This window comes from Pipistrellus hanaki, assembly GCF_964339955.1.
Source record: "Pipistrellus hanaki genome assembly, chromosome: 1".
Lineage (NCBI taxonomy): Eukaryota > Metazoa > Chordata > Mammalia > Chiroptera > Vespertilionidae > Pipistrellus > Pipistrellus hanaki.
In genome coordinates, this window is record NC_140503.1 from 140303344 (window position 1) to 140327563 (window position 24220).

Below are 24220 nucleotides of genomic sequence, written 5' to 3' on the forward strand. Positions count from 1 at the left end.
AGAGAGAGAGACACGGAGATCAATGATGAGAATCCTTGATTGGCTGCCTCCTGCAGACCCCTTGCCCCCTACTGGCGATCCAGACTACAACCTAATTATTTTTTTTAAAGTTTCATAATATTCCATTATAAGGGTATTTTGTTATTACAAATAGTGCTGAACAATATCTTATATTTTGGGTGTTTTTGTGAGTGTAGCCACAGAGTAAATTCCCAGTAGTAGAATTACCAGGAATGATGATGCCATTCTCCAGTTAAAAACCCTTTACTATTCCTTCACCCCATTGTAGTTTAGAATCAAACCCACATATTTTGTCTTGATTACCAAGCTATAAAGACCCGGCTCCTGCCTGCCTCTCCAACCTGTCAGAGGTGACCTGGGGAAACACAAGCCTTTTACTCTTAATCTGCAATTTTAGTCCCCAGGGCTTTTGGACTTGCTGCTGCTTCCCACAACACTGCAACAGAGGGTTGGCTCTTTGTCATTGTAGTTTCAATTCCAAGTTACTTTCTTAACAAGGCCTTCGGGGTTTAAAGGAGCACTCCCATCCCTTCACATCATGCAGTTTAATTTTAAGCTTAGCACTTCACTTTCTGTTAAATCATTTTGTCTCCCCCCCTGCAATGTGAGCTTCAAAGGAGCAGGACCCCTGTCACTCTTCTTCCCCACTCAGTCCCGGGACCTCAGAAGAGCACAGGCTCCAGAAACGTCTGGATGGGGTAGCGGCCTCAGGCCTGACCCCAGGAGCGGGTCACGCTTGTCCTGCCCTCCTTGCCGTCCTCGCAGTCATGGCAGCCGCGTCGCTCCCCGCGTGGCTGTGCCTGCAGCCGGGGGCCAGGGCCCTGCGTGCCTTCTCCACCGCAGTGTCTCCGACCACTCTCCCCGGGAAGGCAGGCCCGCGTACAACAGAAAGAACATCCAGATTGGAAAGGCCATCAAGAAGAAAGGCACTACCTCCTAGGACAGAGAAAATGGCTGTTGACCAGGACTGGCCTAGTGTCTACCCTGTTGCAGCACCATTTAAGCCCTCTGCAGTCCCTCTTCCTGTTCGAATGGGTTACCCAGTAAAAATGGGGGTGCCCATGGCAAAGGAGGGAAATCTAGAACTTTTAAAGATCCCCAATTTTTTGCATTTGACTCCTGTAGCAATTAAAAAGCATTGTGAAGCTCTTAAAGATTTTTGCACTGAGTGGCCAGCTGCACTAGACAGTGATGAAAAATGTGAGAAGCATTTTCCAATTGAAATTGACACAGCTGATTATGTTTCAGCAGGACCATCTATTCGAAACCCCAAAGCACGAGTAGTAACCTTAAGGGTTAAACTTTCCAGTTTGAATTTAGATGATCATGCAAAGAAGAAACTTATTAAACTTGTAGGAGAGCGATACTGCAAGACCACAGATGTGCTTACCATCAAAACAGATAGGTGCCCTTTAAAGAGGCAGAATTACGATTATGCAATGTATCTGCTAACAGTTTTATACCATGAGTCTTGGAAAACTGAGGACTGGGAGAAAAACATCACTGAAGCAGACATGCAAGAGTATATATGGACAAATAGCTCCTCAGAAAAAAATATCCTGGAAACACTTCTCCAAATTAAAGCCGCAGAGAAAAACCTGGAAGTAACTAAAGAAGAGCTCCTTGGCACTAAAGAGATTGAAGATTACAAAAAGTGCGTTGTTAGTCTTAAGAACGAAGGGGACAGTGAAAATACTCTTTCTCAGTACAAAGAGTCAGTGAAGAGACTATTAAATTTAACATGAATTATGTAGAAAAATATGCTTGGTTTATTTTATGATTGATTTATAATTATCTAATTTGATATAATGTTGAAAATGTTAAAAAATATTGTTTCAAAAAAAAAGAAACGTCTGGATGGAGCATTGGCCTGCAGACTGAAGTGTCCTGGGTTCAATTCAGGTCAAGGGCATGTGCCTTAGTTGTGGGCACATCCCCAGTGGGTGTGTGTGTGTGTGTGTGTGTGTGCAGGAGGCAGCTGATAGATGTTTCTCTCTCATTGATGTTTCTGGCTCTCTATCCCTTTCCCTTCCTCTCTGCAAAAAATAAAAAGAAAGAAGGAAAGAAAGAAAGAAAAAAAGAAAGAAAGAAAGAAAGAAAGAAAGAAAGAAAGAAAGATGGTAAGTAAACGAGAATTTCTCAGACTAGTTTGAAATTGATGTGATGAGTAGTATGAATACAGAATTTAAAAATAAAACCCTTTAAAAACAAGAGTAGGACTTATCCTTGCAATATATAGTAAACTGTTTGCTGGATTTTTTTTTAAATAAAATTTTATTGTTCATATTATTACAAATGTTCCTTCCCCCCCCCCTCTATTGCTCTCCTCCACCAGGTTCCCACCACACCCTCTGCCCTTTCCCCACCCCCCCATTGTCCTCATCCATAGGTGCACAGTTTATGTTCAGTCTCTTCCCACATCCCCCTCTCCCCTTTTTCCCAAGAATCGTCAGTTCACTCCCCTTCCATACCTCTGATTCTATTATATTCAACAGTTAATATTGTTCATCAGATTTTTTTTTTTTAAATTGCCATTCCCATCTGGCCTGCATGGTTTCTGTTGAGAAATCAGCTGACAATCGTATAGGTGCTCCTTTATAGTTAACTACCTGCTTTTCTCTTGCTGCTTTTAATATTCTCTTTGTCTTTTGCTCTTGGAATTTTAATTATGATTTGTCTTGGTGTGGTCCTCTTTGGATTCCTTTTGTTTGGAGTTCTGTGCGCTTCCTGGACTTGTAAGTCTAATTCTTTCCCCAGGTGGGGGAAGTTTTCTGTCACTATTTCTTTCAGTATGTTTTCGATATCTTGCTCTCTCTCATCTTCTGGGACCCCCATAATTCTGATGTTGGTTCGCTTGAAGTTGTCCCAGAGGTTTCTTACATTATCTTCAATTTTCTGGATTCTCTTGCCTTCTTGCTCCTGTGAAGAAGTGTCTTCTGGCTCTTTATGTTCCAAATCTTTGACTTGATTCTTGTGATCTTCCATTCTGTTTTTAGGACTCTGTATAATATTTTTTATTTCAGACAAAAAAATTCTTTATTTCTTGTTGATCCCTTATCATTTCTTGTTGATTCCTTATTAATTCTATTTGATCCCTTTTCATATCCTCATAGGTCTTAATGACCTTTTCTAGGAAATTCTTGAAAAACCTTATAAGCATAGATTTGAACTCTATATCCAGTCACTTTTTGTCCTCCATTTCTTTCATTTGTGATCTATTTTGTTGTCTCGGCATTTTTGCAGCTTCCCTGATGGGGCAGAGTTTCAGGGTAGAGCCTACAGCCTTGGCTTCCGACAGCCCCGCCCTATGCAGCTCCTGAGTCTCAGTAATCCCCAGGGTCCTTCAGTACTTGTTGCAAGCACCTCTGAGAGAAAGGTGCCCTCTATTTTCGCCTGCTACCAAACAGTCTAGGCCAGGGGTCTGCAACCTTTAAGACATAAAGAGCCACTTGGACCCGTTTCCGAAGGAAAAAAAAACCTGGGAGCCGCAAAACCATTGCGACATTTAAAACAAATATAACACTGCATATATTGTTTCTTACCTTAATGCTATATACCGGATCGTGCAGTTAGCTGTCAATCTGAAGGAAAAAAGGACTTTCTCACTTAACAATGTAAAATATATTTTTGCAAATTAATAGCTAATTAAAATATTTAATTTACCTGGTTAATGGGATTTTTGCTCCTGAACCTCAGTGCACAGTGTCAGCACATCAGGGCTGTAAGACGTTACCTTCATTTTCACACAGGCTTGCAAGTTGTCGGAGCCGCGGTAAAGCTTCAAAAGAGCCGCATGCGGCTCTGGAGCCGTAGGTTGCCGACACCTGGTCTAGGCTCTCCCCCAATGAGCCCGGAATTGGGGTTCAGTTCAGTTGGAAGTGGAGTTGGAGGTGGCGTTCAAAGCAGTCCGGAGCTTTTGTCTCCTTCCCACCAGGGCAATCTCGCGGCACAGCCAACCATCCCTTCTCTGCGCGCAATGTGCATGCCTCTGGGACCTCCTTTCGCCTCTCCCCCGGGGTTCCGTCTTACAGCCCAGCTCCCTATTGATGAGCCTGGGTCCCTGGGGTCTGGCCTAGAACTGGGGTTCAGAGCAGTTGGAACTGGGGCCCAGCACAGTCCGGAGCCTTTGTCTCCTTCCTGCCAGGGCAATCTAGCAGCAGAGTCAACAGTCCGTCCTCTGCGCACAATGTGTGCACCTCCGGGGGCTCTGCCTTTCGCTGCTCCCCTGGGATTCTGCCTCACAGCCCCGGCTCCCTCTGTTTGAGCCTGGGTCCCCAGGGTCTGGCCTAGAACTGGGGTTCAGCGCTGTCGGGTCTGGGGTTCAGCATAGTCGGAGCTTTTATCTCCTTCCCGCTAGGGAACACCAGCCAGGCACTCAGCCGCCCCTCCTCTCCGGCTCCGTCCTCTTCGCGTGCGTCTTGTGTCTCCGTACCTTAGGCTTTTACAGCTCCTCTGCTCTTCCTTCTGGTTTTCTCCTTGCTTCTCGTTGTAGAATTTCCAGTCAGTCAACTTTCCTGTAGTTCTGGGTAATGTCCATTTTATATTTTAGTTGTATTTTATTGAAATTGTTGTGTGCAGCTGTGGCTAGGTGTTTACCTGTGCAGCCATCTTGGATTCTTCTGTTTGCTGGATTTTTTTCCTCTTCTTTCCTTATAGTTTTTAAATCAATCTTTCATTCATTTTACAAATATTTGATTGCCCAGAAATTGTGGAAAAATCCTCATCTCATCAGACCACACCTTCCAGCCCAATGGGGCCAAGTCCTTTGGCCTGAGTTTTACCTTCATTGAGAATTGTACTGTAGAAGTCTCTAGAATAACACTTGAAAATTCCTTGCACAGAATCTTTGTCAACTTATAAATGAATTTGCTAGTCATCAAACCAGTGTCCTTTGATTGATATAATTTTGTAGCGGATTTTTAAAACTCCTTTAATTTCTAATTATACCTTCTTCCTTGACAGAGCCATTTCTCCTAGTCCCCACTTTTCTATGGTTTCCAGGCACTTGACTTTGCAAGAAAATACCCCGTTTTTTGGACTACCAGGGAGGTGGGGAGCCACCCACAAGAGAAGGGGAATTTTCTCCCAGGTCCTAATGTCCACCTAATACTTAAAGCATAGGTTCCGTATTGTTGTATTTTAAGCTTACAGTTACATCCATGGGCTATATTTCACTTTTCCTCATTTGGGGGAAATGAATGAAGGGATGGACCGAGTGGAAAACACGTTTTCCTCTCAGAAAAGAAAGAGGGGTGCATACAAGAAGCTGGGACCAAAACACTGCTGTGAGACTGGGCTTCAGTAAGGGCCAAACATTACATTTAGTACTCTCCTCAAACAGTTCTGTTCCACCTACCCGGAAAATAAACAAAGGGAAATCCCTCATGGATGGAAATAAAATGCTTGCATTGGACCAGTGAGTTCAGTTTTTCTATCTGTGAACTTCCTCCCCCCTCCAACCCCTTCTCTCTCTCTCTCTCTCTCTCTCTCTCTCTCTCTCTCTCTCTCTCTCTCTCTCTCTCTCTCTCTCTCTCTCTCTTCATTAACTCTTCCCCTCCCCGTCCCCAAACCCTCCTCCTAAACAATTTCCCTCTTTGGGCTACTCCTTGTCGCTCTGGACTTCCCACCATCCTCAGCCTCAGCATCCAAAACCGGCTAGGGATTCAGGAGCCCTGCTGGCCGCCCCGGCCCCACGTTTAAGTGAGTCAAAATCTTAGCTCTGGGATGGGTGGGGGACCTGGAGGGACCTTGCGGTAGAGCCAGGAGGTGGGGAGCCCGTTTCCTTCACCGGGAAAAAAATCTCTGCTCACATTTGCCTGGCGTTCATGCCAGACAGCTGGCAGGGTTTACTATTTCCTGTCGCCGGCTTGCCAAGCTCGTGGGCACGCGCGCCTCCGGGCTGCTGCGCCCGCTCGCCGAAACTACAGGCAAAGGCTAGGCTGGGCGGCCCACGAGGTCGGTATGGGGGGCCTTGGCTGACCTTGAGGCCACTTTCTCCCTCTCCTCCTCCTTCTCCCACTTCCCCAGTCACATTCGCACAGGCACAACGCCCCCATCCCCCATCCCCCGGGGGCTCGGCGGTGGGGAGAGGTCTGGCGCGCGCTCTCGCCCTCCCGCGCAAAGGGTTAATGCCTCCGATCGCACGAGGGGGAGGAGATTTCCCCGTAGACAAGTAAAAAAGGGTGATGGACAAACGTGCGGGCACTAAGACCGCAAGGCATTCATTTCCTCCTACGGTGGGTGCGGACGCCGGGAGGCGGAGAGCCCCAGAGCGCGGAGCGGGGAGCCGGGAGCCGGGCGCAGGCAATGCTCAGCCCTGGATGTAGCTGAGCGAGCGATCGGGGGAGACCGACCGCCGCGACCGAGCGGCGAGGGGCAGGCCTGGGGGGCGGGCAGGGGGAAGCCTCCTCCTCGGAAGCCGTAAGCGCTTTCTTTACAGGTTATTTTGTTTTGTGTGTAAAGGAACACATTTAGCGACTCCGAAGACCAGCCCCGATGAACATGTCAGTGTTGACTCTGCAAGAATATGAATTCGAGAAGCAGTTCAACGAGAACGAGGCCATCCAATGGATGCAGGAAAACTGGTAAGGTGATGCTTTTCGCGCAGTTCTGCGTCCCCGGAGAGCCCCCCACCCCCTGCGCGTGTCCGGCCGGGGGGTGCCTTCCCGGCTGCTCCCCGCCTGGGGCGTGAATGGAGCCCGGGCTCGCGGGCCGCGGAGACCCGGCCGCCGGGACACGGGGGCTGCCTGAATGGAGCGCGTCGGTCTGGGGGCCCCCCTGGGCGAACCGCGGCTACCCATGCATGGTAACACGGGTTATGTAACATGGAACATATAGATATGTAAGTGTGTGTGTGCACATAGAGGAGGCGTGTGCGCGGCAGAGAAGCCACAGCCCGGCTTCCCTACCTGTGCTGGCTGCCTCCTGGCTTTCATCTATAGAGTTGGGGCTTTCTTGCTCGGCCTCCTGTAACCGGTGGAGGAGAACCCGGTCCTTGGCGCCGTTTAACCCCTTCCCACCCGGCGCCCTCGGCTCTCCGGTCCTCTCCCTCCATCCCGCGTGCCCTTCCTTTCTCCTTGCCGCTCGCCCACTCCGCTGCCCTCTCCCTGCGCGCTCCCCGGCCGCCCCCCCACCGCCTTCTCCACGCGGGTCCTTTCCGGTTCCATCGAGAGGCGGGGTTTGGGGGTGGGGGAGGAGGCCAGGGGGGGACACAATGAAAACAGAAATAAAAATGAATGAACCCGGGCGGGCGGAGGGAGCCACGCCATGTGAGTTTCTTGTCGTAGGTAATCGCCGCCTTTTGGACACGCTGCTCCGTCCGGATCCGGCGGGAGGCGGCCGAGCGGAGTGGGGATGGATTCAATCCCCGGAGTGCGCTTCCCCCAGACAAACTTACACTAATAGGGGCGGGGGGGGGGGGGGGGGAAGCATCTTTCTTCTGGACTGTGCTCCCTCCACCGTGTGGGAGGCGATCCTGTGTCCCTTTGCAATATTGAGCAGGGCAGGGCGCGCTCACCTCTCTCGGAGCAGACGGGGGAGCTCGGCGGCGGGCATTCCCTCCCGCCCGCCCGCCCCTCGGCCCCGGCCCCGGCCCCGGCTCCCCGGCTCTCAGCCGGGCCAGCCGGGCGCACTCGGAGCTGGGCAGTGGCCCGCCCCCGCCCCCCGGTTTTGGAAGAGATCGGGATGTGGGGGTTGTGGGGAGGGTGATCGGGTAGAAGAGGCTGGGGTTGCACAGGGACCCCGCCGCCGCGTGCCCCGGGACCCGCCTTCCCTTCCCGTCTCGGCGGTGGAAGCCAGAGACGCTGCCTGCTGGGGGCCAGGGCAGGTGGGTGCCCTGGGGGGGCGGGCGCTGCCGCCGGTCGGAGCCGAGTGGGGGTTCCACTTCCCTTCCTCCCGCCCCAGAAGTCAGCGCCTGGCCTTGGGAGATTGGGCCGCCGCTCTGGCTTCCTCCCTCCCGGCCCTCCCGCTGGCGGATGGGGGCGCGGGGCCCGGGGGCGCGGGGCGCGGGGCGCAGGGGGCGGGCGTTGGGGCCAGAGCGGAAGGCGGGAGGGGTGCGCGGTCCGCCCGGGAGGCCGGGGAGCGAGACCGGTGGGCACTAGGGGCGCGCGGCTGCCCCCCCGCCCCCTCCCCGGCCGCCGAGGCCGAGGGCAACGGGGGTGGGGGGCGGTGGGAGGAGGTTGCACTCCGCGAGGCTTGGTTCCTAAAAGCCTAGACATGGGAGGCCGCGGCGCTGAGGAAGCCGAGCCCCTCGCTCGGGCACCTTCTCCATCCACATGCACTTCCTCTCCCCGCATCAGGGGTGGCCCTGAAGCCGCCGAGGGCTGGGGTCTGCTCTGCTGGGGCTTTGCTCCATCCCTGGCCCCACCCCTCCAGCCCTTCTTCCTCCCCCCTTAGCCCCGTGTACTCTGTTTGCTGAGGCCGGCGTGTGTCCGTGTGGAGCCTGCCTTTCTGGGGTCGGCTCCCAGCGGGCCAGCCTTCCCTTGCACCATCGCCGCCAAGACGGCCTCTTGTTTACTTTTTTGCCTCTTCTCTGAGGTCACTTTCCATGCCTCCTCCAGGTACCATTTCCCGCCTCTTTTCTCCATTCATCAACAAGTACACACTGAGCCAGGCTGGGCCTAGCCCTCAAGGGACTGACTGAAACGGGCAAAAAAAATGTGCCAACTTAGCTTCCCTTGCTGGGCTCTGACCGCCGTTTCCTCCTAGCTCCTTATCTGTACTTCTCATCGAGCAGTCTCTTTCCTGGTATATATTTTCAGGTATGTGTGTGCCTCCTACCAGACCATCAGCTCTTGAGGGTCTATAGTTCTTGTCTCATTCCACTCTAGATTATCCTGAGCACCTCAAAGAGTGCTTTGTACATGGCAGATGCTGGGGAAAACGCTTGCCTAGTACTTATAAAATGATGCTAGGCTAGGTGCCCACTTTATTGTCAGCACTGCCTGTTAACACCTGAAACTTAACATATCTGGCCTTCCCCTGCGTTCTGAATACTGTGTCATTGTCCCTTGCTAGGATTCCCCCCTCCCTGGCTTTTTGTCTCTGTTGATTTTATGTTCTTCTGGGCTTGCTTATTGCAATAACAAACAAACAAACAAAAAGACCACTAATAGCAAAACAAAAACGGTGCTGGCTGTACACCCTTACTGGCAAGTCCTCTTGATCCCAAATTGTATGGCTTCTTTTATTCCAGTTTGTGTACCCAGTTTCATAACCTCTCTCCCATAATCCCAATGGCCAGAAAGTCCTGGAACCAGGTGTATAAGAAAATGAAGCATTTCTTTCTGTTAAGCATTTCTTGTTAACAGGAGAAGGGATCTCCATAACCAAGGCTTAGACCCCGATGGGGGCAGGGGACGTTTAAGAAACCACAAGGTCTTAACTTTCCAGGCTCCTGAACTTCAAATGGTTTGAAATAGCTTCGGGAGGAAAGTACAGTGTTGTGAAGCTTCTACTGTGTCTTTTGAGAAATCATTTGCAGTTGTCCTGAAAAAAATATTTTCTAGACATAGTCTCAAATCAAACTTGTTAATTTGGAGAATTATAATTTATCTCTCGAAAATGAGCTATGCTGTCTTTTGAAGAATTGTGAGGACTGCCAGGAGTGCTGTTTTGTACTTCCTGGTATCATTTAAGCGGGCCTTAAATAAGGGTAGTTTATGAAAACATATCCTGCAATCCACATTCATTACCTTATTGCATATTAATGTAAAGGGGCCCTGTTTGGGAAAAATGTGGTATGAACACTACAGGCCCAGCTGAGGCAAGCCTATCAAGTTTATTGCTGCTTTCACAAATGATTAACCCTCTAGACACAGAATAAATAGTACAGGTGTTTTAATTTTTTTAGCAAATAATATTACCTATAACAAATTAGAAAAGCAATTGAAATGCTAGGGAACACATTCCCTTGAATAGTCAGTCATCCTGAGCCTCCTCTTAAAACTGCATGTCAAGTTAAAGAGACCTGGGGGAATATTCTCTGGAAAATGAGAGTTTATTACATGAGGTAGAGGAAAACGCCTGCTTTTAGCTCAATAGCATTTTGAATTCCAGTTTTACACCGAAAACTTGTGATTTTACAACATTGAAAAAAAAGGGGGCATTTTGTTCTTTTATGAGATGTCTGGCCTTTACCTGCTCTTCTCACTAATGGCTGACTTATTTTTTCTGAAGGCTTCTTTTAAGGAGCAAAATCACCTAGCAATTGATTGGCAAGCCTACATAAAATTCATTCAGTGAGCAGGGAGCTGGGCTCTGCCTCCTCTTTCAGCAGCCTGGCAGGTCTGTGCTCAGAGCAGTGGATGCTTCTTGCTCCAGTTGTAATTGCCTGGCCAATGATGATTATCTTCTGATGTCGGCTGACAGGGTGTTCACCAATCGGAAAGCAGGAGGCCTGTGCTGACTGCTGTAACATTAAGTCTGTGAGCTGACGTCACCACAGGGCTTGCCCTGAACCTCCTGAAACCCTCCCCCGCTCCCTCTGGCGTCCTCCACATCCAGCCCTTCAATGCTGTGTATGTTTTTCTGACTTTCCCCCCCTCCCTCCTCCTCTGACGATGTTAGAAGAGTTTTATATTTTGTGTTCTGTATTATAAGGGCTATAAGATAGTGTTGGAATTTTTAGAATTAAATAGTGACTGGCTAAGGAAACTTTTATTCACAATTTTTTTTTTTTAAGGGGGGAAAAATTGAAACACTGTTTAAAAGAATTGTGTCTTATATGTGAAGTTTAGAAAGCAGCATGCTGTACAATTTCAGTATTAAAGGACATATAAGCATTACAAGCCTGTTTTAATATTTTACTCAATATAGCATCATAATGCCTAACAAACTATAAAATGCAGGCTGTTTTTCCTGTAGTGACAATTGCTTCGCATTGATCCTTAAAATTTTCCTGCAACATGCTGTATGCATTTGTAAGAAAAATGGCTGAAAATAATGCAAACTGGTCATGAAACAGAAAAGGCCAGAGTCTCATTTAATCAATGACACTAAAGGAGATACAAATTTGGCCAGTTGTCTAGGAAAGCCATGTGCCTACAACATTGTACTCATTATGTTGCTTGCCACTAATTTTGGAGAATCACAGTTCATGTTAGCTTTAAGATTTCAAAGTCTGGGGTGTGAGGAACTTAATCTGTCAATTCAGTAAACCAGAAAGCACCGGGACATGTGCTGGATTAAGAATGAGAAGACTGCCTTACCCGGTTTGGCTCAGTGGAGAGCTTTGGCCTGCAGACTGAAGAGTCCCAGGTTTGATTCCATTCAAGGTCCTTTTTGGGCTAGATCCCAGTGGGGGGTGTTCAGGAGGCAGCCGATCAATGTCTCTGTCTCTGTCTCTCTCTCTCTCTCCCTCTCTCTCTCTCTCTCTCTCTCCCTCCCTCCCTTCCTTCTCTCTTCTCTCTCTCAAATCAATAAAAATATATTTTAAAAAAATATATGATCTATGTTCTGATCCTAAAACATAATACAGTCTTGATTGGAAAATTTTATCTGAAAACTTTCATGTATCTTTAAAGAATGATGTATACTTAAAGAATCTTTGATTTTTTTTTTTTTTTTAAGATTCCCAGGATAATGCAAACTATTTTTAGATTATATTATTCATCTCTTATTTGTATTACTTATACATAGTATATGATGTTAACATTTTTACATCAGGGCATTTTCTTTGTTAAATTGGGAGTTAAATTATGTGATCTAGAGAAGGCTGCTTGTTGCTTTTGATGTTAGATGATACTTCTAACATTATGTGTCAGTATCAAATTGGGTTTTAAAGTCAACTCACTTCAGAGTTACAAGTTACTTTGCATTATTCCCTTAAAGAGAATCTTTCAAGTTGGTCAGTGGAAGAGCTGTGTCGGGGATGGAGACTTACAGATACTTAGGAGGGCATAAGATCTCCATCATAATCAGTCTTCAGCCAACAAAATAAAATGGAGTGTAGCACTAGTCAAGAATTCGTTCATCTTTGTTTCAGTGCACTAGATACTTCAGATCAAAGTATTTTCTGAGATGAGTTGTCCAAAAATTGTCTCAATGACCCACTTAATTTTTTTAATGTATGGACACAGGTGAGCTAAGCTGCCCTATATTCCTAGGGACCAGGCAATACCCCACAAAATTTGCCTTAGCCCTTTACCTTCTCTAGCTTCAAACCCACCTGCTCCCTCTTACTTACTATTTATCTCTGTTAGGAGAGCACAACAAAGGTTTACCTAGAATAGTTACCTATACTACAAATATTTCCATAGATAACCCCAGGAAGTCAGAATGAAAACCTAACATGGCTTTATTGAAATATTAAGATATAATTTTACTCCTTTATCCATGTACTGATTGTGTGCCTCTACAGGCAAGTACAAAGGTGCTACCCTGGCATAGGTACTCGAAAATTTTTGAAAAACAGCATTCTTAACTATCTGTAACTTACAATAATTTATTTTAGGGATAGATTATTCCTTTTTATAAAAAAGATTATTGTCTTAGAGTAAATAAAAAAATAAAAGAATTTTCAATTTTAAGATCATTGAACAAAAATCACCCCAAAGTGCATGTCCATGTAAGGCATCTTAAGTTCAAGATTTTGTATTTATGATACAAAATATCATTTTTATATTGAGTACTCATGATTTTTAGTTTTAAGGTTCTTTACCTACTACACTGTATTGGAGCGAAGACTTTTAGGAAAACTTTTGCTTATTTAGTCACTTATTGTGGACTTTCTGAAATTTAACTTTAAATTTGCCTGCCAAAAAAAATGCAACTAAAAAAGATTGACACTTATCTTTGCTGAAATAAATAAGACATGCTGATTAGAAGCAATTTTATGCTCATAATTTTTTCACTCTTATTCTATTTCCTTCAGGATTTCATATTTTAAGTTTTTTTTTCTAAAGTTTTTGTAGAAGAGTTTATAATTGCATCTGATAAGGAGAATTATCATTGATATAATGTATTTTGGGGAGGGGAATTTGATGTTTATAATCAAGTTTATGGTCACATATTTTAAGTGTAATAAGTATAATTCCAATTTTTTAAAGATACATTTCAAATGTTCTAGCTCAATCCTTATTATTTTTTTTAATACCCATTCTTGGAGGTAGTTTTCTTTTTCAATGATCATTTGGGCTCTGAGGCTGAAGTTTTTGAATTGACTATTTGTTAATGCGTAATGGATAGTATGCAAGATATTTCTTTGAAGAGTGAAAAGATGAGTGAATTGCATGTACATGTATATATGTTATACACATACATGTACATATACACAAACATGTTAAAGTGACCATTTAAAAGAAATAAAAATAAAAACTGATACCACATTAAAGACCATTTTTTTGCTATTCGAAGGGTATCATGCTGAGCCAAACATATGTTTTTAATGTCCTAATTTCATTGACAAGTTTGTTGTTTTTTAAAACTCATTAAATAATACAATTTTAATAGGTCATTTAAAACTGCAAAAAATGGATCATTTAGGCTTTGAATTTAACCCAATTACTAGTATTAATAAGTTTCTTGGTCTTTTAGACTCACTTACTTAGCTCCTCTCATTCATAGAAATGGTGTTAAAATGTAAGTTTTTAAAATACTAGGTCCACTCTGACTGGGATAATACACTTTTACAAGTGAACTTAGTTCTGTGGAACTCAACGTTGAGCTTTTCATGATCTTGTGTTAGGAGGCTCAGTGGGGGGAAAAAGGTTTACTCCTGAAACTTTTTTTAAATGTGTGAGACCTTCATTAATATCCATTGGATTCCTTAAGCATTTAAAAGCTGGACTATCAGTAGTTATTATCAGTGGTTTTATATATATATATATATATATATATATATATATGCCTAATATGTTAAGTGCCTGACAGATTGGTTGACCCAACGGCTCAACCAGTAACTATGACATGCGCTGACCACCAGGGGATAGACGCCCTGACCAGTAGGTTAGCTTGCTGCTGGGGCCTGGCCGATGGGGACTGGGCAAGGTGGGCTAGACATGTTCTGGAGCCCTCCTGCAGTCCCTCCCCAGCCAGTCGCCTAGATCGGCCCAATGGGGACTGGGCCAGACGGGATGTGCCCAGAGCCACACTCCTGCAGTCCCTCTCTGGCCTCTAAAATATTTCTCCTAATTAATTTCCTTTCATTGTGCACAAATGTATGCACCAGGCCTCTAGTTATTACAATAAGAGGTAGGAAGCTCAATAAAAGGTACTTTAAATATAAAAATCTGTAGTTTCTCAATTTTATGACTTCTGATATAGACAAAGGTCTTAGATTTTCTTCATTCTGGAGTAATGATACTAATAGTTGATGCTTACATAGTTGTTTATTCATTGCAGGTGTTCTTTTAAAATGTTTTACGTACGTCAACTGTTAAATCCTTCCAACCACCCTTCCATGTGTTAATTTTTCAATTTCACACAAGAGGAAATGAGGCACAGTGTAAACAAGCTGGAATTTGCATGTAGGGATAGCTAGAAGAGAAATGGGCTTCAGGCCTGACTTAAGTTTTGGTTACTCATGCCCTGATCAGTTTTTCCTTTGAAAAGGAATAAATATTGAATCCGTAAAGCAAAGCACTGCAAACCTGTACTTGGCCTGTTTTAAACTTGCAATAATTTCACAAGTGTCTGATGTCTTCTGATTTTTTCACTAAGTGGATCCTGGACACTTATGGCCAGAATGACTACAAAAAGCACCCATTGATGTTATAATGAACAGTAACCTGTATAGATAAATACTTCAGCCATTAAGAAATATTTTCTGAATACCATTTGTTTAGTATCTATCAACACTTTTATAATTGGAGAAAGCCTTGCCACTTTAATGATGCTTCTATTATTAAAAAATAAAAATAAAAAAAAATCAGTTTTGTTTCAAAGAAACCATGACATGGATTTGGAACATTTCTCATAAAGTATACTTCCATCTGCTTTTCTTTTTGGCTTCATACACTCAGCGTGGTTTTAGACTCTGGGAGCTTGTTGCCATCTGGTTCTGCCTACAGCCAGGCTTTCCTCCAGGCAGGTTTAGTAACTACTGTTAAATAGCCGCCTCCAGTTGGAGGGAGGAAAAAAAGTGTGGCTTGGGGATGTCCCTATTCTTAGATGTCAGCTCCTACAATGTGAAGAATTAAAGAGCACTTTTTTTTATTTATTGTTTATTAGTTTTAATTTTTTCTCTCATTCTAAAGAAAGAAATGTTTATTATAATAAGGAGAAATGAGCCGAAACTGGTTTGGCTGAATGGATAGAATGTTGGCCTGCGGACTGAAGGGTCCCTGGTTCGATTCAGGTCAGAGGCATGTACCTTGGTTGTGGGCACATCCCCAGTAGGGGGTGTGCAGGAGGCAGCTGATGGATGCTTCTCTCTCATCGATGTTTCTAACTCTCTATCCCTCTCCTTTTCTCTCTGTAAAAAAAAAAATCAATAATATATAAAGAGAGAAATGAAAACATTAAAAAAAAATAGGAAGATTAAGGAAAGAAAATGTCTAGATCCTATCCAGAGGCAACCACAATTATTTTGCCACCTTTCCCTCAGCCTTGTTCCCACGTTCCCATACACATCAGCTCAGTCAGTATATACGCCCTGGGGAGTGAGTGCCCTGGGCCGTGCCAGGGACTGACTGCACTGGGCACTGGGCACTTCATTTACATTAAACATGTCCAATTCCCAGCCTGCGGGGCTGCATGCCTCATTTATTTGGCCTGTGGTAGCCTTTAAGTTTTAAAAAATACATATATATTTTATTGATTTTTTTTTACAGAGAGGAAGAGAGAGGGATAGAGAGTTAGAAACACCAATCAGCTGCCTCTTGTATACCCCTACCGGGAATGTGCCCGCAAGCAAGATACATGCCCTTGACTGGAATCGAACCTGGGACCTTTCAGTCCGCAGGCCGATGCTCTATCCACTGAGCCAATCTGGTTTCGGCAGCCTTTAAGTTTGACATGCTCTCTCCTTACAACTTCTTATGTTGCTCTTTTCTCCCCTTTACTTTATAAGTGTGTTTCAGGTCACTAAAACCTCTCCATAAGTACAATTTTTAGTGGCTACTTCATATTTGATTGTTTGGGCTTAATTTATGTTAAGCGTGTTAGGTTTCTAGTTTTTCCCTTCAAGAAAGAGTACTCTGATCATCTTTGGTATATTAATCTTTTCACTTATCTGGTAAACTTTTTTGGGTAAATCAAACCAGCATCCAGGGGAATGACTCTCTCCAAGGTTTATGATAGCTTTGGCCAGACTGGTGTCTGGGAAAGTGGAACCAATTGACACTCCACCTGGGGCGGAGAGTTTTCACGCCCTCAGTTACTGAAGATGATCACGTTATTAAAAAATTGATGTTAATGTGAAAAGTGATTTCCCATTGCTTTAATTGATATTTGTTTCTAGTAAGACTCAAAAGATTTACTTTCCTTTGTTCTCCATTTGTCCTTGCGCATTCTTGGTACCTGACCTTTGCTAATGAGCTATTTGCCTACACTTGGGATATTATAAGAATATTAGCCTTTTGTCCAGCATGATTAGTAGTTGCAAATTATTTCTTCTCCAGAATCATTTCTGTGATGTCTAGTATGCTAACTTCCATAGTTGGGGAGCATATCTGACAACTAGTTTAGTGCATGAAATATTCTATGCCCATCACCATCTAACTTAAGAGAAATACCTGTGCCTATCTCTCTGTTTGTGGAGGTGAAGAGTCCCAGGGAGGAAGGGAAGGAGAAGAGAAGAGGGCTCCTCGGTTCAGTACCCTGGGGCCCTGGAAGGTCTCCCAAGACACCACCTTCCTGCTCCGTCCCTTCCTCTCCCAGCACCCTCCACCAGCCCAACGGTGCCCGCAGCCTCTGCTGGCAAACAGAAGGGTTGGAACTGCACCCGACTTTAGCCTTTGTCCCTAGGCCTAGTTCCTCCATGGAGTTATTTTCCACTGTCTCCCCCTCCCCCGGCGCCTCCACTGGTGCGTTTGGGCTAAGCCCCTCCCTTCTGCCTGCATTGGAGGAATGTTCCCGGTACCAGAAGGAATGAAAGGACTGGGGTTGGTCTCCATGACAACTGGAAGAAAGAAGAATAACTCTGGAAACCTAGTTTCCTAACTCTGGAAATTCCAGCTTCTGCAGGAAGCTACCCCAGATGGATCCTACAAGAACCAAGAACTCTTCCAAATCTCAGTGCTCAGCATTGCCTGTCTTTCTGCCTCTCCCTCCTCCACAAAAATAAGTGGTCCTCCTTGATGGGAGGAAGCTTCCGTCCAAGTCCGAGAGCTCCCGTAGATCATCCTGAGGAATCAAAGAATCACCACCCGAGGCTGCCAAGATGAACCTCAACATAAAACACACCTGAAATAGGTGTAAGCGAATTTGCCACCCACGGAGTGCCTTTACATCTCACTCATTCTTCCCAGTAGCATTTGGACGGTAAGGCAGCTTACCCATAGGCACACAGACTTTTAAAATGGCAGAACCTGGATTTTTGAGAAGGTAACTACCTTGTCTTGTGATAATCAAAAGAAGCAGTGGACTCAGTGAAATGCCAATACATTCCTGGAAGGCTTTTTCTCCTCTTCAATGCATATGTGAGTCTTCACTCTCTCTAGTGAATTTGTGAACTTGCTGAAAATCTGTGACTATCATTACAGTTTATCCAAAATAACAAGTGAAGCATATACTACTGCAGTCAGGCAACATGTATATAACCCTACATCAAAAATGCAAATAAATTGAGCAAAAGCAACCAGACACAAAAGAATAGATACAAGTGTGGGCAAAAGTAGGTTTACAGTTCTTCCTATGGGAAATTTTATAATACAAGAATAAATAATAATACAAGAATAAACTCTTGTTTCATCTACTCACAGCTGTAAACCCACTTTTGCCCACCCCTGAACTGTATGGTTCCATTTTTCTGAGGTTCAATATTTATAAATGATGTTAGAAGTTAAGGTAATGGTTACTCTTGGGGAAGGGGGAGAGAGTAGTGATGAGAGGGTACCGGATAAGCTTATAGAAGACTGGTAAGGTTCGGTTTCTTTGATCTAGGTGGTGGTTTCATGGGGTCTGTTCACTTTATAATATTTCATCAAGATGCTTACTTGATTTGTGCAGTTTTCTGTATGTTATACTTAAGTAAAGAAGGGGAGTATTAGTCTCTTTGACTTCCTGCTAATTTGGGGACTCTTGCATTGATTTTTCCTTTTTCACAAGCGTTGCCGTGAGTACTGACTGTGGTATTGCAGGATAATGGTTAACTTCTGGACTCTGGAACCAGTGTGGCTGTGCTCCAGCCCCGGTCCTGCCACATGGGAACTGAGTGACTGCCTCACTAACAGGCTAATTATTGCCTGTCTGCTTCAGTCCCCTCATCTCTAAATTGGGACTTGATGATAGTAATGGGGGGGGGTGGGGTGGGGAGCAGTGATGATGATGATGATGATAAGAATCTACCTTAGCAGGTTGTGAGGATTCAACAATTTATTATGCATTAGCCCTTAGAAGAATGCCCAGCGTATACATTTTTATCACACATTTATTATTGCTTGTACCATAGACTGTGGAATCCAGAAGGAAAAGGGAAAATTAAGTTCCCAAAGTACACCCCAATGGCCTTGCAATGGATCTTCCAAATCCATTACCTAGAAATCACTATCAAGCTGTAGGCACTGAGGAGGAAAAAAGAAAAATGTATGACATCAACACCACTTTCTAGAAACCTATAATCTACTTTCAAAGATCCTGGCAAAAGAAAACATTGTTAATAGATGTGGCTTATAAAAAGTGTGGGGGCCAGCAGGTGTGGAGGACATTTGGAAACATTTTCAGAAGCTCTGTTTTCTCTTCCATCACAAGTAACAGCATAAAGAAGAGCCTGTGCTGGTACTAGACACTGATTACTATTTATTTCCTACAAAACACCTGACATTATCTCACTTAATAACTTATTCAGCAAAAGTACGATAGTGTCTCTCTATATTACCCATACGAAAGGTAAATCACTGTGTATGAATAAGTGAAAATGAAAATGAGAGGGGCTGAAAATTTTGAAGCAAAGAGCAAGTCTTTGGTTGTTATTCAAAGGTTGTTTTTCTTGCTTACTTCAGTGGAAGAGGCAAGGTTGTTTGGCTCCTTAGTGAAGTAAAATAAAGACCATCAGACATCAGTTTTCTCTTCTGTGCTTGACTTGTGGGAGGCCAGTGGGACAGAACCCTTGCAAGTGGAGTCCTCTCTTTGAGATTCCCAGTCCTCTCATTCTTGAGACAGGGAAGTCCATCAGGAGTTCACCGGGAGTCGGGGAGCTCCTTCCATGTGCTTATTTGTTCCCCTTTAGCCCCTGTTAGAGGAGGTCATCAAGAGGATGTGGCTGCTGGTTGACTCTGACCCCAAACTGGACGTGGGCAATCAGAAGCTCCTTACCCTCTCCCTTGTCCTTGGGATGTAAGTTCCACCTGCTGTTCCCATACTGGCGGCCGCTTCAGGGATGCAGCCTTCAGAGAGCACTGCGTTGTTGAGACCATCTAGAGTGACTGTGTACGTGACCGAACCACAGTAAAGGCCACGTATACCGACTTTAAGATCCTGGCGGGCAGGTGCGAAGATCTACTCATTGTGTAGCACTCAAGACCAGCCTCATCCATGAGACCCCGTGATTGTTAAGCCTGCCACCTACCAGGATGGAGTGGCTGTCTCCTTCTCCGGTTTCACCTTGTCCTCTGTGTACGGGGGCCAGTTTTGAATGTCCCCTGGGGAACTCCTGAGGCTACAAACCAATAGTTCCCCATCGCGGCCCGGGTTGGCATCACAGTTGGCAGCTGTGGGCACCCCTCTCTGTGACCGGACGGGGTGTGATTGGAGGAGTTTTATAACTAGCCTCCTAGCAGGAGTACTTAAATCCTAAGTGGATTCTTCATTTGACGGGCCCCTCTCCACCGTGGGTTATTCCCTTTTTAACACCTAGCATTTCAGGTACGTGGATTTTGTGATACTAACAATAGCAGTTTCCACTTTGAGAATGACCAAAAGCAATTTTTAATTTGTTGCTGAGGTCACATCTGAGAAGCGCTCGCTTGTCAGAGCAGTTACGTTGTGCTTTCTCTTGTCTGGTAAGTGAGAACTGCTGAAACTAGAAACATTAAGCCCTTGTGAAAAATGGCCCGACCAAGGAGAGCAATACTTGTACTGACTATAAAAGAAAGAGAATATGCAAAAAGGTCCAGGAACATTGTGAGGCTTAATCAGGAAAAACAGGTCTCTAGTTTTCCAGGTTTGAATAGGTGGCTTTAAGGAGTGTTCTTCAAACTTTTTGCTTGCATCCTCCTGGAAAGAAGGTTGAAAAACGATATACCGCTTCACATATTTAAAATTTGCCACCGTAAGTTGACATACATCAATTTTTGATAGCAATAGAATAAATAAGATGAGGATTGGCTAGAAATATTTCGTGACGTGATGCTAAGACAGGTTTATCTACGTTGTTTGAATAATATAGTGTGACTCTGAAATAAATCACATAGCATTTTTATCCATGGTTTTATTCTTAATTGGTAGCTCCAAGAACTTTCCCATTCCATGTTGACAGGTTTGAAAGAATCAGAGGCCCTAGCCGATTCTGCTTCGGGTTGCTCTGAATTCAGAACCTCCCAGCATTCAGAGGGTCTAATCCGAAAGGGGGGGAATGAAGGTTAGCATTTTTACTTTGTTTTGGAGCTATTGTAGAAGGAGAGAAATGGGCAGCTATCAATCGTTTTCAACTTTGTTCGCAGAGAAGGTTACAGATGCTAGCATAGAGTGTTATCATTAGGACTAGCCTCCTACTTGGGTAGAGAATTCCTTATTGTTGACTTGGTCATCCCTTGTCAGAACCTGAGGACTTTAGCCTTAGCAAGCTGCTCTTAGTTCAGTCCTCTTGGGGTGGCTCTGATTATTTGGAGGCTGTTCTCCATAATTGACCTGGAAGTTGTATCCTTCCATTAGTTCTTTATTTTTATAATCCTCATCTGAGAATATGTTTACTGCTTTTGAGAGAGAGAGAGAGAGAGACAGAGAGACAGAGAGAAAGAGAGACAGAGAGAAACATTGATCATGCCTCCTGAATGTTCCCCATCTTGGGGGTGAACCCACAATCTAGATATGTGCCCTGACCCGAATCGAACCTGAAGCCTTTTGGTGCCTGAGATGATACTCCAAACAACTAAGCCACCCACTAAGGCCTCCATTAGTCCTTTATGACTTCTAGTTCTGACTCTAGCTGTATGTTATTTCCACTTCCACGTGACTTGTAGTATGCATTTCTTAAGCCATTTCTCCGACATCGCTTGCATGCAATCTGCTAGTAATCCACGTGGATGCTTTTGAAAAATAGAAAATTAGGACTTCCACACTTTTGGCTTGAACAAGTATTACCTACTAGGGAACTATTGAAATTTATTAAAGCTTACTGAAATTTGGTACACATACATTAAAATGAGACAGTCCGTATAGCAGTGGGGAGGAGGAGCTTTAATTGAGTATTCTGCTACAAAGTCTGTCACATGGAGCTCTGGAACAGTACAAAGCGCTCACGGTGCATGACATTCTGGACATTTTTGTAATCAAGGTTGTCTGGAGTTGTAGTTGGTTTTCAATGACTCTTCCTACATTCATATTTGCAGAAATACTTTTTGAACCTGTATTTTATGGTTCCTGATATTTTGTGATTGCACCACTTTGGTTGGTACTTGGTTCTTCAGTTCTTATAATTACTGAGTTATTTTGGGGTAAAAAAAAAAAAAATAAGAGCCAGACTTTATGCCCTGGATCCTTAACCACCAGGTATTTGGGGCAGACTCACCTGGACAATTTATTTCTCCCATGAATACACATGGACAGGCTCTATCTCAGAGATTCAGATTTAGCAGGTCCGTGGGACCAGGAAATCTGCCTAGCACACATCTCTCCCTTCTCACCTCTATCAGTGACTTCAGAAATGTCCAAATCTATAGAAAGTTTTTATGAGTTTACTTGAGCTAAAATGATGACAATTGCTGAGAAGCAAAAATCTCAACAGATTGAGAAAATGGTACAGAGATTGGCAGTTTTACAACTTATTGTATACATTAGAATAAAAAAGGAGACATAAGAGGTCTGCATGAAATCCACTGGTGGTAGATGAGAAAGAAAAGCAGGAAATCTCTGAGATTGGATAAAGAGTAAAACAGAGAGACATTGCTTATTTTACATTGATGGGTACAGGATAGTTAACAATGAACACTTACAATACTTAGACACAGTATTTGGGAGACAAAGTAACAATGAGGGAGTCTGTGGTATTGTACTGTGGTGGGAGGGTGTGCCCGGAGAGAGTTACTCTGACATTCCAAGGGTGTAGTATTGTAGATGCAAAAAGGCAATCCACAGGCTCACTTAAGGTCAGGATCGACCTTTGTCAAGGAAGCTGTTGGCATAGGATGTGACTACCCAGCCTGACTCACTTTTCAGTTAGGAATTTTTATCTTCAAACCACTCTGTGTGTTTACTTTTGGTTTCTGAGTGTGTGAGGCTCGCCGTGGAGGCCTCTCTTAAGCTTGTCAGGTTTGGTTCGCTGCCCCCTTCCCATTCACACCTCTAATTCATAACCAAGTCCTGTGTGATGGGCGCACAGTTCCATTTGGGTGCATTCATTCCCATTGCCCTCCTGCTTTGTGACTCCTCACTGACTTTCCACATCCATCTCCTCCTGGGCTTTCAGCATTATCTTAAGTCACTGATTCAATCTTGTCACTGGCGATGGAAACCTTCACTGGTTTCCCATTGAAACTCCCATTGTCTACAGGTGTCCAAATTCTCTTGACAGGTTTGAAAGGCCATCAAAATCTGGCTCCATAAAATGTTACCTATGGATTCAGCATCTATTCAAAGGCAGATTACAATCCCCACCCATCAAAATCCATTGTGCCTTTTTTGTGGTTTGCTGGCACTTTGCTCTTGGATTTAGAGTTTCTCTTCCAGCTTAGAAGTCAGTTCCTATCACAGAATTTGGCTTATAGCTGCACACCTTTGTTTTCTCTTTTCTTGTTTGCCTATTCAATGTGTGTTGAATAGATGAATGCCCATATGCATGTTGTCACAAATTACCCTTCTGTGTAACCGTTTTGCAAAAGCTGTTCATTCACTTTTAAATCAAATGTGTCTGATTTATTAGCCAGAACATCTTCATATTGCCCTTACGTGAGTCAGAGAAGACTGTCTAGTGTCTTATTTTTTTTAAATATATTTTTTATTGATTTTACACAGAGAGGAATTGAGAGGGATAGAGAGTTAGAAACGTCGATGAGAGAGAAACATTGACCAGCTGCCTCTTGCCCACCTCCGACTGGGGATGTGCCCACAACCAATGTACATGCCCTTGACCGGAATCGAACCCGGGACCTTTCAGTCCGAAGGCTGACGCTCTATCCATTGAGCCAAAAACGGTTTCGGCTGTCTAGTGTCTTATTGAAACAATAATAAAAAATGCTTATTTTATCCTTTTCATCTAATTTTACTTTTAAGAGGAAAATGTATTGATATAGCATGACTAATTCTTAGTCAAAGACTTCCTTAAAGTGAGTGGAGAGAGTGGGATTACATGCATAGAGGGAGGGAAAAAACCAGGAAGAAAATAATACCAAAATGATAAAAAGTAATTGTTTAAAGATAGTAAAATTATGGCAATTATTTTTTCTTTTGCTTTTCTGGTTTTCTATAATCTTTTTATTTTATATTCTGGGTATGTATGGGCTATGTGATTATGCATATGGTCTTATTCTGTTTTTTTGCATCAACTATAATGTATTTACTATTTTTATTATGAAAGATAAATTTCATTTTACAATGGTATTTTATCTGAACTGGGTCAGACACATTTTTAAAATTAAAGCATTTTAAAAAAAAATGTATTTTATTGATTTTTTACAGAGAGGAAGGGAGAGGGATAGAAAGTTAGAAACATCAATGAGAGAGAAACATCAATCAACTGCCTCCTGCACACTCCCTACTGGGTATGTGCCCACAACCAAGGTACATGCCCTTGACAGAATCAAACCTGGGACCCTTCAGTCTATAGGCCGACACTCTATCCACTGAGCCAAACCGGTTAGGGCAAAGCATTTTTAAATAAACATTAAAATAAGCAATACAGTTACATGGAAGGGCAATTTGTGACAACATTGGGCTGCAAATTCTT

The 24220-nt window shown here is 44.1% G+C and overlaps 2 protein-coding genes across 3 annotated transcripts in view; both read left to right on the forward strand.

The window, feature by feature from the left end:
* Window positions 1-754: 754 nt before the first annotated feature.
* On the forward strand, window positions 755-1837 carry LOC311630111 (small ribosomal subunit protein mS35-like). 2 transcript variants are annotated; one of them, XM_084898896.1, is made up of 2 exons: window positions 755-1316; window positions 1427-1636. In XM_084898896.1, exons 1-2 carry the CDS (start codon window positions 789-791, stop codon window positions 1487-1489), a joined length of 591 nt encoding a protein of 196 aa, XP_084755022.1. In that variant the 5' UTR covers window positions 755-788; the 3' UTR covers window positions 1490-1636. The 2 variants fall into 2 exon arrangements, with proteins under 2 accessions (XP_084755022.1, XP_084755021.1); XM_084898895.1 differs by having other exon boundaries at window positions 755-1837.
* A 4429-nt stretch (window positions 1838-6266) lies between these two features.
* The window catches only part of ELOVL6 (ELOVL fatty acid elongase 6), a 131951-nt gene continuing 113997 nt past the window's right edge, over window positions 6267-24220 (forward strand). The window contains exon 1 of the mRNA XM_084872936.1: window positions 6267-6605. Coding sequence (XP_084729062.1) covers window positions 6517-6605 — 89 coding nt within the window. The 5' untranslated portion in view covers window positions 6267-6516. The remainder of the gene's footprint in view (window positions 6606-24220) is intronic.